Raw genomic sequence first — 13,241 nt, 5'->3', positions numbered from 1 at the left:
CAGGAACCAGTTTAAATATCAAAGTCTCCAGAGACAGACAAAGATTTTTCTGCAAGGCTGAAAATGAGATCGGGGTTGAACGTTCTAACCCGACTCACGTTGATGTTCAGTGTATGTATCACACAATTAAAATATTTAAAAGTTTAGGCATAACTTGAGCAGGTATAATATGTGCATGGTATCATTATTCATGGCAGGTTGTGAAAAACATTGTGGATTTTACAGTGGAGTCCTTCCTTGGGTCCTTGCTGGTGTGTTTTTCAGTATCAGTGTGATCTTTACGGCTTTCCTTTCGTATGTTTTAACCCACTCAGGCTCAAATTAAGTTTTAGTTACAGGAAAAATCTGATATTTGGGGAAAATTATCAAAAAAAAAAAAAACTCATAAAATATGTATGTGGGGTAATCAGGTTGTTAGTTTTTAACTGTTGCAAATCGGCAACGCCTGCCTCGAGAGGGTTAAAACTGGTTGTTTATTAAAACCAAAAGTCCTACAGATGTTTCCATAAATTATTTTTCAATAATTGTTTTGTATTCTTGTAGCAAAGTACACAAGATTGTGAAGCCACAAGAAGAGGACAGACCTTACATGTCACTGAATCGTAGAAATGTCAGCTCTTCTGAGTATGATGTCATTAACACAACTCCAAAGTGACCTTCACTGATGCTTCAGGATCTATCTAATTTTGTTCTATTTTGTGTTTCTAGATAAATAATTATCAGTCACACTTCTCTTTATTAAAATGCATTTAATAGCCACTGAGCGCTTATATATCAGTTTTTTAAAGAGTGGTGGAGTTCCTCAATTTGGTGGGATTGCGCAAAACTTGTAGAAAATTCTTCCTAAAGCTTTGATACGGACTATAATCCTGTTTGCTGATGTAAATTTATATTAAACTTAACAGATCATAGAGTTTTTCTTTGTTTTATTTTTGGATTATATGTTCATCTTGAATTTGATGTGAAAAAGCTGGGGCAGGGACATGTTTATCACTAGGTTACATAAGCTTTTAACAGCACAGTTTAAGAAACAGAGACATTAATAATCTACACAGCTGCTCTTCTCTATGTTTAAGAGAAAGACCTTGAATAGTTAAGATACCTTGTGAGACCTGCCACATATTAGTTTCCTGTAAATTTGCCCTGTTATCAGTATTTATGTTTCTCACATATGATTGGTTGATTATTTCCTCCTCAACCAAGTTTATTGGTTGAGGAAAAACACAAACACATCCTCCAACCACACCACACACACCTGTATTTTGTTTTCCAACTCCATTGCAGTTTCACACCTAAAACTTTTGTAAACAATTAAACAAATAAACAGACTGCATTACAATACAGGTTACAATAAAATAAACCACTAAACAAACCATCATTATGGTGTAATTATTTTACGTATAGTTGTTTTTTGTTTGTTTGTTTGGTTTTTTTTACTGTGTAAGAATATTCAACACTGTTATCAATACATTTTTAAAAAATGTCTCTCTGTGCAAAATGGGTTCGAAAACATAAACAACTGTAGGATACTGTTTGTCTGTGATTTGAACCGGGGGTATCAGCCTGATTTGTATCCCACTGTAACTTTACTGCATAAAGAGTTAACATCACCAAAATTTAATTATAAGAAGTGTTTGTGAACTAAAAATCAAGAGTGTAGGAAACTGTTTATCTGTGACAGCCCAGCGCGTGCTCCCAACGCAGGGAAAAACATTCTGTTGGGGATGTCTTGTCAGAGATACCTACCTTGGTACCGCCATTGTGCAGGTCAAGCCAAAGGCAAAATAAGCTTCATCATATTTTCTAGTCTTTGGCTTGGAGGAAAGTTGTTTTGGAAGCATTGCGATGTTTCATCTTCTGCTTTGCGTTTGTGTGGGAGCCCTGTCAAAAACCTGTCCATTATGCTTGCAGTGTCCAAGCAATATTTTGTTGTTTTTATTCATTCCCCCCCCCCCCCCCCCCCCCCTCCCGCAATGGCTCTGTTCCCCCCTCAGGGGGCGCACCCCCACTTTGGGAGCCACTGGTTTAGAGTAAGATATCCTGTCACCTGAATGCCATTCATGTACAACTGAACCTTGTACCACCAATATTACCACAATAAATGAATAAATTGAACTGGTCAACAGTTTTTATTTTATACCATGTTAAATGTTTTCCATGGGTAAACATGCATAGTAGTATGTTTAGTACATGTATTATCAATTATATTATATTCCACAGAATAAGAGAAGAAACCAAACTTTTAGCTGGTGTGTGTTTGAGTGTGAATTCTACTGAAAAAGTTCTTATTTCCCCTTCTAGATTTTGTAATGCCTGAAATCGTCAGAGTGCATTAAACAATTCTTAATATGGACACTAGTTGCTGTCAAACTGTCTCTTTTGCAACTACGGTTTCAACTTCCTGCTCTGATATCGGCACCTCCTCCACCTCCTCCCCTGACAGTTGTAAGACTGACTCCCCTTATACAGTGTGGAGTAAAATCATTTCTGATAAAAACTACCCTCTGCTTCCTGAAGTATGGACACTGGTTGAAAATATGAGGTCTCATATTTTCAAATACGAAGTCTCTCAAATTAAAGACACTATTAGCTTAAGCGACAGAATGATAATATCTGGGGGGGGGGGGGGGGGGGGGGGGGGGGAATCAGTTAACGTCTGATGTGGCCATAAAATGTTGACGCTGCAATTTCATCATTTTCAAAAGAAAGTCCACCTCTTCTGTTAGCCCAGTGCCTGCAAATGTGATATCAACACAAAGCCATGATGTCCCTTTGACAGTACAGCAGCAGTCACATAGATTGCATGAATGGTGCTCGTCGTGGATCAACCACCACTGTACATGATCAAATACAAGCAGTAAAATTAATAACTGACGATGTAAGAAGAGCAAATCTCCGGCGAAAGCAGCCGACGTCTTTCCGGATAATCTACGGATCATTTCAGCAAGAGTCGTTTATTAACACAATTAAACGGCATGAAGGGCATTTGGTTAATGAAACACAATGACCAACAGACTTTATAAATATTTTGACGGTATAAAATTAATATCTGACTGTGTAAGGACTCCAAATCCTCCGCAGGTTTGTTAGCTAAAGATCGTGAAACAATAAATTCACAAAGTCACAGAATAAAAACACAACAGCTGCAAAGTGATTCAAGTGAGAGTCTGAAGTAATAATTTTTAAGCATTTTTACTGTTATTAAAATTTAAAAAAAAAAAAAAAAAAAGGAAAGGAAATTGCCCTGTGACAGACTGGCGACCTGTCCAGGGTGTACCCCGCCTCTCGCCCTATGACAGCTGGGATAGGCTCCAGCGCCAACCGCGACCCTGAAAAGGATAAGCGTAAGCGAATGGATGGATGGATGGACGGCAAAGGAAAATGAATGAGTTCAGCTCAGAGATGAAAACACTGCCTCCTAGCGTCAATTTGTGTTAGTACCACAAAATCCATGAAGGACAGTTTGAGATGTTGCTGGAGTGATAAATGAGTTCAATTTCTGTCAAAATTAATAGATATATAATAGAATATTTATTTGCTGAAATAGTTTGTTTTAATTATTTCTATGTGGTTGTATTTTTAACATGTTCAAAATAAAGATTCAATACAATAAAATACAATTTTTCTCTTATTTAAAGAAGAAATCATCACTCTGGTCACTTCAGTCATTTAGTCATTTTTTGCAAAAAAACAAAACAAAAACAAATATAAGTTAATAATGTGGAGTGAATACAAATGTTTACAGCATGTTCTCTGTTGCAGAGATGGTGGTAAGAAAAAAGGTGGCAGTGTTTACAGTCACTTCTGGTCATTTTCACACTCACTGTATCTTTTGTGTTAGTTCCTCATTTTACATCTTTGTTGAACATTTCCTTAAAAACCTCACATCCAAAGAACTGACTGCTCGACAAACATCATGAAATAATGTAAGTATCTTATTTTCACTATGGCACACATTTCAAGGTTTTAGGAAAATATGATGTGATTTTCTGTAGTTCTTTGATTCACAGATATTTAGATGAATTGTCATATTTTTGGCGTTTGGAGAAAAATGAATAAAAAAGAATAAAAAAGTTTGTCTGGACAAACGTGAGAGGATTCATTTTTCAAAAATTTTGAGACTTTCAAGACATGAATTCACTGTCTTCAGTAGACTTTTCAGAAATCAGAAACAATTATTGAAGAATATTTTAATAAATGGCATAACTGCTTTAGGCTTACAGCTTCCTCGTTCTTCTCTTTCATCATTTAATGTGTAAGCTTTGTGAAATCAACACTGTATGTTGTTATATACTCTCTTTTTTTCAGGCTGAACATTTATGTATCTATATTTTTCAAAATGACCATGACTAGCTGTTTACATGTGTAAACTTCAGACTCCCTTATTCAGTAAAAGGACTAGATGTTACAGTCCATGATAATGCATTGCTTTAAATGGAGAGAATCTTGAGAGATGGGTGTTTTGAGGAAAGGTAGACCAGAAACTTTATCAGCAGCACACATCGTTGTGTGCCTCAACTTTTGGTCTTTTACCCAAGCTAATCTGCCATTTTTTTATTCCTTGGTTAGGTTTAGGGATTAGAAACTTCACTCTCTTGCAACAAAGATGGCTGGGACTCTGACTTTTCTTCTCGTTTGTTCTCTGCTGCAGGGTGAGTGAGAGGAACTCAGCATTTGCTTTGCATAAAGATGATTAAAGTTGATAATAATAATACACTGTTGTTTATTTAAATCATTTACTTATCAAATTATCTGACATCACTATTCAAGATGAATGTGCAGTAAACTACCAAGGCTTTTTATTTATGAGATATTTAACAGTAAAAGTGTTTTGTATTAGTATCTGAATTTAATACTGAGTCGTTGAACATACATGCAAAGCATATTGGAGTGATTCATCTTCATTTCACAATGAAAATGCAAAACTATAATGAAATATAATGAAGACTCTTAAAGTTTGAATTTAATTTCATACATGCAGACTTTTCTCTTCAAACTATTTTCACTGATTTGTGATCGTCTTAATGATTCACGTCTTTCTTTTGTTAGATCTGTTTTACTTTAGGATGTCTTCAAAACTGACAAAACAAAACTGCATTTAATGAGTCATGTTGCACAGTTATTTTTATTTTAAACAGCAGTTTTTCATTTACATCCTATTATAACATTTTCTCACATTATCATGTTTCTTATTTAACACATGAGCTTGTCGGAGCTTTCAGATTCCCTCTAAAGCTCGAACAAGAAAGTAGAATTGGAGAAAAGTTTTACTTTTCACATTTGGCTTTGTGGTCTGTAATATGATGATCTATTAATAGTTCAGTTAAAGTGCAAAAGGAGCTGTGATGTGTGATTTACATAATATTACATTTAACAAATTATCATAATACTCATTTTTAGATTCACCCAAAGATGTACAAATTTCTGTCAGTCCTTCTGCTCCAATATCAGAAAACCAAACAGTAACTTTGACCTGCAGCAGTAATGCCCACCCAGCAGTAGAAAACTACACCTGGTACACAGCTGATGGAGACCAGGAGGCTCTCATTGGGACTGGACGCACTTTAAATATTACAGTTTCAACAATCAACAGTAATTTTTTCTGCAACGCTACAAATACAGTTGGATTTAAAGCATCCATCAACCTCCAAATAGACGTCCAGTGTATGTATTAATTTTACAAAATTACTACTTATGTACCCTGACTAGTACCCAACTAGAAATCCGTTAATAGAATTTAATGATAGTAAAATATATGTGTTTTTGTCTTCAAAATATTAGAAGCCAAGAAAAACACCTTGTCATTTTACTTCTCAGTTTTTACTTAAAATAAATCTACATTTGTTGTTTTCTCTCGAACAAGCTTTGAAATAGGATTTTATGTTATTGGTTCAAGAGCAAGTAATTACACGTAATGAATTAAATAATAATAATCATAATTTTCATGTGTAAGATGTCCAAATCATACTATCTCAGATATTCACACTTTTTCAATAATAAAACTGTCTTACATTTCATTGTGCATGCTTTGGGGCTCATTTTACAGATTCACCTGAAAACATCACAGTTTCAGTCAGTCCCTCTGGTCCAGTACCAGAGAACAGCAATGTGACTCTGACCTGCAGCAGTAATGCCAACCCAGCAGTGACGAACTACACCTGGTACAGAGCTGATGGAGACCAGGAGACTTTTATTGGGACTGGAAGCTCTTTTAATGTTGCTGTTTCAAAAGTCAAAAGTACATTTTTCTGCAACGCTACAAATGCACTCGGATGTGAACGATCAAGCAACCTACAAATAGATGTTCAATGTGTGTATTAATTTTCCATATTTACTCTTTACAATCCCAACTAGAATTCCATTAGTAGGATTGAAGGATGTGCAATACATGAATTATTGTTATGAAACTAAAAGTAGTAACTGATCTTTGAGGTAGAGTTAAATAATGAGACTGACAATAATCACATTACAACTAGTTAATTTAAGTATTGGTTAATAAATGTAGGGATTTCTGACAGGCACAATATTAAGCACATAGTAAGAAGAACTAAAGAAAATTCAAACTTTCATCAAATGTCTGTAGAACTTGCATCAATAAATCAGTTCATAAAGATAAAGACGGAAGAAAATTGTTTAATTGGGCATGAACAAAGTCTTCAGAAAGATACAAGCCAAGAAAAACAACTTGTCATTTTTACTCTTCAGTTTCTGCTCAAGATTAAACCTTTTTATTGGTGTGGTTTGCTCTCTGCTAATACTTAGAGGTACAATATTGTGTTATGCATTCAAGAGTATTTAATATTATTTTTTGAAATATACCTTTTGGGGCACTACTGTATTACAGATATTCACACTTATTCTGTAAATAAAACTGTCATTCCTTTTCAGTGTCCATGTTTCTATGCTCATTTTTTTTAGATTCACCTGACAACGTCACAGTTTCAGTCAGTCCCTCTGGTCCAGTACCAGAGAACAGCAATGTGACTCTGACCTGCAGCAGTAATGCCAACCCAGCAGTGAGGAACTACACCTGGTACACAGCTGATGGAGACCAGAAGACTTTCATTGGGACTGGACGCACTTTAAATATTACAGTTTCAACAATCAACAGTAATTTCTTCTGCAACGCTACAAATACAGTTGGATTTAAAACATCCATCAACCTCCAAATAGACGTGCAGAGTATGTATTAATTTTGCAAAATTGCTACTTATGTACCCTGACTAGTACCCAACTAGAAATCCATTAAAAGAATTGAATGGTAGGAAAATATATGTGTTTTTGTCTTCACAATATCAGAGGCCAATAAAAACACCTTGTCATTTTTACTTCTCAGTTTTTACTTAAAATAAAACTACATTTGTTGTTTACTCTTGACCCAAGTTTAGAAATAGGATTTTATGTTATTAGTTCAAGAGCAAGTAATTACACAAAATAAAGTAAATAATCATTATAATAATCATAATTTTCATGTGTAAGATGTCCAAATCATACTATCTCAGATATTCACACTTTTTCAATAATAAAACTGTCTTACATTTCATTGTGCATGTTTTGGGGCTCATTTTACAGATTCACCTGAAAACATCACAGTTTCAGTCAGTCCCTCTGGTCCAGTACCAGAGAACAGCAATGTGACTCTGACCTGCAGCAGTAATGCCAACCCAGCAGTGACGAACTACACCTGGTACAGAGCTGATGGAGACCAGGAGGCTCTCATTGGGACTGGACGTACTTTAAATATTACAGTTTCAACAATCAACAGTAATTTTTTCTGCAACGCTACAAATACAGTTGGATTTAAAGCATCCATCAACCTCCAAATAGACGTCCAGTGTATGTATTAATTTTTCAAAATTGCTACTTATGTACCCTGAGTAGTACCCAACTAGAAATCCGTTAATAGAATTTAATGATAGTAAAATATATGTGTTTTTGTCTTCAAAATATTAGAAGCCAAGAAAAACACCTTGTCATTTTACTTCTCAGTTTTTACTTAAAATAAATCTACATTTGTTGTTTTCTCTCGAACAAGCTTTGAAATAGGATTTTATGTTATTTGTCCAAGAGCAAGTAATTACACGTAATGAATTAAATAATAATAATCATAATTTTCATGTGTAAGATGTCCAAATCATACTATCTCAGATATTCACACTTTTTCAATAATAAAACTGTCTTACATTTCATTGTGCATGCTTTGGGGCTCATATTGCAGATTTACCTAAAAACGTCACAGTTTCAGTCAGTCCCTCTGGTCCAGTACCAGAGAACAGCAATGTGACTCTGACCTGCAGCAGTAATGCCAACCCAGCAGTGACGAACTACACCTGGTACAGAGCTGATGGAGACCAGGAGACTTTTATTGGGAGTGGAAGCTCTTTTAATGTTGCTGTTTCAAAAGTCAAAAGTACATTTTTCTGCAACGCTACAAATGCACTCGGATGTGAACGATCAAGCAACCTACAAATAGATGTTCAATGTGTGTATTAATTTTCCATATTTACTCTTTACAATCCCAACTAGAATTCCATTAATAGGATTGAAGGATGTGCAATACATGAATTATTGTTATGAAACTAAAAGTAGTAACTGATCTTTGAGGTAGAGTTAAATAATGAGACTGACAATAATCACATTACAACTAGTTAATTTAAGTATTGGTTAATAAATGTAGGGATTTCTGACAGGCACAATATTAAGCACATAGTAAGAAGAACTAAAGAAAATTCAAACTTTCATCAAATGTCTGTAGAACTTGCATCAATAAATCAGTTCATAAAGATAAAGACGGAAGAAAATTGTTTAATTGGGCATGAACAAAGTCTTCAGAAAGATACAAGCCAAGAAAAACAACTTGTCATTTTTACTCTTCAGTTTCTGCTCAAGATTAAACCTTTTTATTGGTGTGGTTTGCTCTCTGCTAATACTTAGAGGTACAATATTGTGTTATGCATTCAAGAGTATTTAATATTATTTTTTGAAATATACCTTTTGGGGCACTACTGTATTACAGATATTCACACTTATTCTGTAAATAAAACTGTCATTCCTTTTCAGTGTCCATGTTTCTATGCTCATTTTTTTTAGATTCACCTGACAACGTCACAGTTTCAGTCAGTCCCTCTGGTCCAGTACCAGAGAACAGCAATGTGACTCTGACCTGCAGCAGTAATGCCACCCCAGCAGTGAGGAACTACACCTGGTACACAGCTGATGGAGACCAGAAGACTTTCATTGGGACTGGACGCACTTTAAATATTACAGTTTCAACAATCAACAGTAATTTCTTCTGCAACGCTACAAATACAGTTGGATTTAAAACATCCATCAACCTCCAAATAGACGTCCAGTGTACGTATAAATTTTCAAAATTGCTACTTATGTACCCTGAGTAGTACCCAACTAGAAATCCATTAAAAGAATTGAATGGTAGGAAAATATATGTGTTTTTGTCTTCAAAACATTAGAGGCCAATAAAAACACCTTGTCATTTTTACTTCTCAGTTTTTACTTAAAATAAAACTACATTTGTTGTTTTCTCTTGACCCAAGTTTAGAAATAGGATTTTATGTTATTAGTTCAAGAGCAAGTAATTACACAAAATAAAGTAAATAATCATTATAATAATCATAATTTTCATGTGTAAGATGTCCAAATCATACCATCTCAGATATTCACACTTTTTCAATAATAAAACTGTCTTACATTTCATTGTGCATGCTTTGGGGCTCATTTTTTCAGATTCACCTGAAAACATCACAGTTTCAGTCAGTCCCTCTGGTCCAGTACCAGAGAACAGCAATGTGACTCTGACCTGCAGCAGTAAAGCCAACCCAGCAGTGACGAACTACACCTGGTACAGAGCTGATGGAGACCAGGAGACTTTTATTGGGACTGGAAGCTCTTTTAATGTTGCTGTTTCAAAAGTCAAAAGTACACTTTTCTGCAAGGCTACAAATGCACTCGGATGTGAACGATCAAGCAACCTACAAATAGATGTTCAATGTGTGTATTAATTTTCCATATTTACTCTTTACTCCCAACTAGAATTCCATTAGTAGGATTGAAGGATGTGCAATACATGAATTATTGTTATGAAACTAAAAGTAGTAAGTGATCTTTGAGGTAGAGTTAAATAATGAGACTGACAATAATCACATTACAACTAGTTAATTTCAGTACAGAGTACATAAATGCCAAGAATCCAGCAAATGAGGAAAAATGGATAATCTTAAAAACTGGCACAAGCACACCTAGGATGCACATAACAAACAAGCAAAGGAGAAAGCACTATATGCACAAAGGTTTATCAGTTAATGAAACACAGGAGGGTCACAAGAGGCTCCCAGAAAGATTCAAGACAATTAATGAAGAACAGACAAGTAAACCTAGTAGCACTACACAATTACTAAGAATAAGTTTGCAATCATATATAACAAAAAGGGAAAATCAGACACAAAACTAGAGGAAGAAAATACAGAGAAGGAAAACACAGACAAATACTGAGCTAAATAAAAAACTCTAATACAAATAGAAACTGTAACTAAGAACTAAATACATGAAGATGAAAATTTGATAAACAAACTAAGAGCCAAACAGGAAATGTTAGTAATATATAAAAATTTAAAGTCCATAAACTCAAAACTGTGTATGTAAAACCCAAGACCACAGCAGATCTGATACCAAGCAATGTCACTGTGACATTCTGCAGTAATGCTGAGCAGTAAGAAAGTATTTGTGATGCAGAGCTAACAATAACTTTGAAAACTGATGGGGAACAAACACATTTTATTAATTAAAGATTTAAAGTTAACAGTCTGTTTAGCTCAAGTCTGAAAATGATGTCAAAGTCAGTAAAATTTAAATTGTTCAAAAAGGATTTCGCTTCATAGTAATAACCATGATCAGTGCTTCTTTTTGGTAATTTCTGTAAAATGTATTCAACATGATTGTGACTAACTCCTCTCTCTCTCTCTCTTCAATGACAGATCCTCCACAGATCCTGTTCTCATCACACTGCACCTCAACAGAAAGTCAGCTCAACTGTTCCTGTGAGACTCTGGGAAACCCATCCCCCACTATACAGTGGTATTTGAATGGACTACCTGTCAATCACTCTAAATGTGAAATATTCAATGAGACTCTGAACAGGACAATTCTGAGGAGCTTCTTCACTCTGAATCAGCCTCATAAGAAGGATCATCTCACCCTGCTTTGCCACACCTTCAACTCTCTGGGCTCAGCCAGTCAACAATTTTGTGTCAGCAACCAACAGATTTCCACAGAACATCAACGTATGTCTTTTTTACACTTATAAATATTATTGGTTAAGTTGTATACGTACTAAAATGGAGACCAAGGATATTTGAAACCTTAGCCAGTGATACAGTGTACTCTACAGAGTCCACTAAGAGATAATGTTAGGATTACATCTATGCTCCTCTAGGATTCACTTGCAATCAATTTCTTTGCAAGAAGTTTTAGATACCCTCTAATCCATATGAAGAATGACTCTGTTACTTCAGTCCAGTTATAATAGACATACTAGGAGTTTCATAAAATGACTACATGATTAATTTACAGGGTATTTTTCTTTTTCTTTTTTTGAATTCAGTTCTGTATCCAGCGATAATATCCACTCTTGCAGTGCTACTGTTAGCACTGCTACTATATGTGTTTTTTATCAGGTAAGTAAATGACTTTTTCAGAAAACATTCACACTTTACTGTTACAGTAAACTTTATTTGTCCTGAATCTATTTGACTAAATGCTAATAATTACTTTGTTTATTTGGGCATTCATTTGTTAAAAAAAACACTTTTGCAGCTGACTTTATACTCAACATTGGTAAAACTACTGATTGAATGCAATATCAATCAAATGTGTTCATCAACAGTCCATATAATCCCATATGGAAAAGATATATATATAAATCTTATAAAGCTTGTATCTGTCTTGTGTTAAACTTGTATGAAAAGCATACAAGAGTGAAAACAGATATAAGATCCCTTGAAAAATTGTATAAATGAAACTTGTATGTTTTGGATGCTTACTAAAACAATATATGAAAGTGGCAGCTTTCATGAGTAAATCATATAAGCATTATATGATTCACTGTATGAAGTAGCCTAAATCTTATGCAAGTCTTTTATAAGTTTTTTCTATTTGTTTTCCATATGGGATTGGTGTTTAATATTTGCATGTTTTCATTTTCAAAACGTTTGTCTGTTAACATTCAGTAATGCATGTACAACTGTATTATTGCTTGATAGCAGACAATTAATCTAACATAAGCCTTAACTCACTTTAAGAGAGGTAGCTGCGCTGGTGACTTTTTGCTTCAGCATGTCTTGTGTTTAGTTCATGCTGCGAACTAAAATGTAAATATTGGCAAAACTACGATGTATGTATTGTATGCATATAAGCTTGATGTTCTACTTTATTTTTTAGGGCTCAGAAGAATCCCTGTAAAAATAAAGGTCATTTAACAGATGAAAACAACACAGTTGCAACGAGTCAGCCTCTAACTGAAGAAGGAAATGAGGTGCTTTAAGTTCCTTTTAACAGTGTTGACAAATGCTGATGCTTTTGTAACTATACAGCAAGAAGTAGATTATCTTTACCACTGATATTTTCTATGTAATCGTAGGAACCAAACACAACAGAAGAGTGCATTTATGCAAACGCTGATGGACTGAGAGGGGCAGAAAATCTTCACCATGCAAACATCGCTGGACCAAGCAGCACTGACTTGCCAAAATCAGGGCCAAACAATGCAGAAGGAGGATGCAAAAAATCAGACAAGAAAGGGGACGAGTGCGAACTGATTTACTCTCATGTGAACTGGAAGATGAAAAGCAAGAAAAAAAAGGGTGGAAAATCTTTGGACATGAATCCACCTGGCAGATCTTATTTGAAAGAGAAGTGCATGGTGAGGGGAGTTAACAGAAAGTTTGTGAGCAATGCAGTAGAAATGGGAGGGCTGCATGCTCAAGTGGAGCCTAGAAATATGAGGAAGGAAGTGGGGTGTGAATATGTACAAGTCAAATTTAAAGAACAAAGCGCTATGCAAAAATAGATATATAGTGCTGTGAAAAAATATTTACCCCAGATTTCCTGATGTCTTGCTTTTTGCATATTGGTCACACTTACGAGTTTCAGAACATTAAACTAATTTTGATATTAGGGAAAAAAATAACCCAAGTAAATTCAAAACAATCTATAAAATTTTTTTGATT

General features: G+C 34.9%; 1 protein-coding gene across 1 annotated transcript; it reads left to right on the top strand.

The window, feature by feature from the left end:
• The first annotated feature begins 3,897 nt into the window (after positions 1-3,897).
• Positions 3,898-13,086, top strand: LOC134637325 (B-cell receptor CD22-like). Its single transcript, XM_063487726.1, has 13 exons — positions 3,898-3,926; positions 4,570-4,652; positions 5,401-5,664; positions 6,047-6,310; positions 6,919-7,182; positions 7,573-7,836; positions 8,219-8,482; positions 9,091-9,354; positions 9,745-10,008; positions 10,992-11,297; positions 11,618-11,690; positions 12,454-12,547; positions 12,653-13,086. Exons 2-13 carry the CDS (start codon positions 4,607-4,609, stop codon positions 13,079-13,081), a joined length of 2,796 nt encoding a protein of 931 aa, XP_063343796.1. The 5' UTR covers positions 3,898-3,926; positions 4,570-4,606; the 3' UTR covers positions 13,082-13,086.
• Positions 13,087-13,241: the final 155 nt, after the last annotated feature.

Source organism: Pelmatolapia mariae, linkage group LG10_11 (genome assembly GCF_036321145.2).
Source record: "Pelmatolapia mariae isolate MD_Pm_ZW linkage group LG10_11, Pm_UMD_F_2, whole genome shotgun sequence".
Classification (NCBI taxonomy): domain Eukaryota; kingdom Metazoa; phylum Chordata; class Actinopteri; order Cichliformes; family Cichlidae; genus Pelmatolapia; species Pelmatolapia mariae.
The sequence above is the reverse complement of the archived record's forward strand: the minus strand, read 5'-3'. Positions and strand labels throughout refer to the sequence as shown.

What these genes read in the sequence shown, in the direction of transcription:
- LOC134637325 (XM_063487726.1), top strand. Translation starts at nt 4,607, where the DNA reads ATGGCTGGGACTCTGACTTTTCTTCTCGTTTGTTCTCTGCTGCAGG. An exon ending in CCTCCAAATAGACGTCCAGT is followed by an intron (nt 7,837 to 8,218) that starts GTATGTATTAAT and finishes CTCATATTGCAG; the next exon opens with ATTTACCTAAAAACGTCACA. An exon ending in GATTTCCACAGAACATCAAC is followed by an intron (nt 11,298 to 11,617) that starts GTATGTCTTTTT and finishes TTTTGAATTCAG; the next exon opens with TTCTGTATCCAGCGATAATA.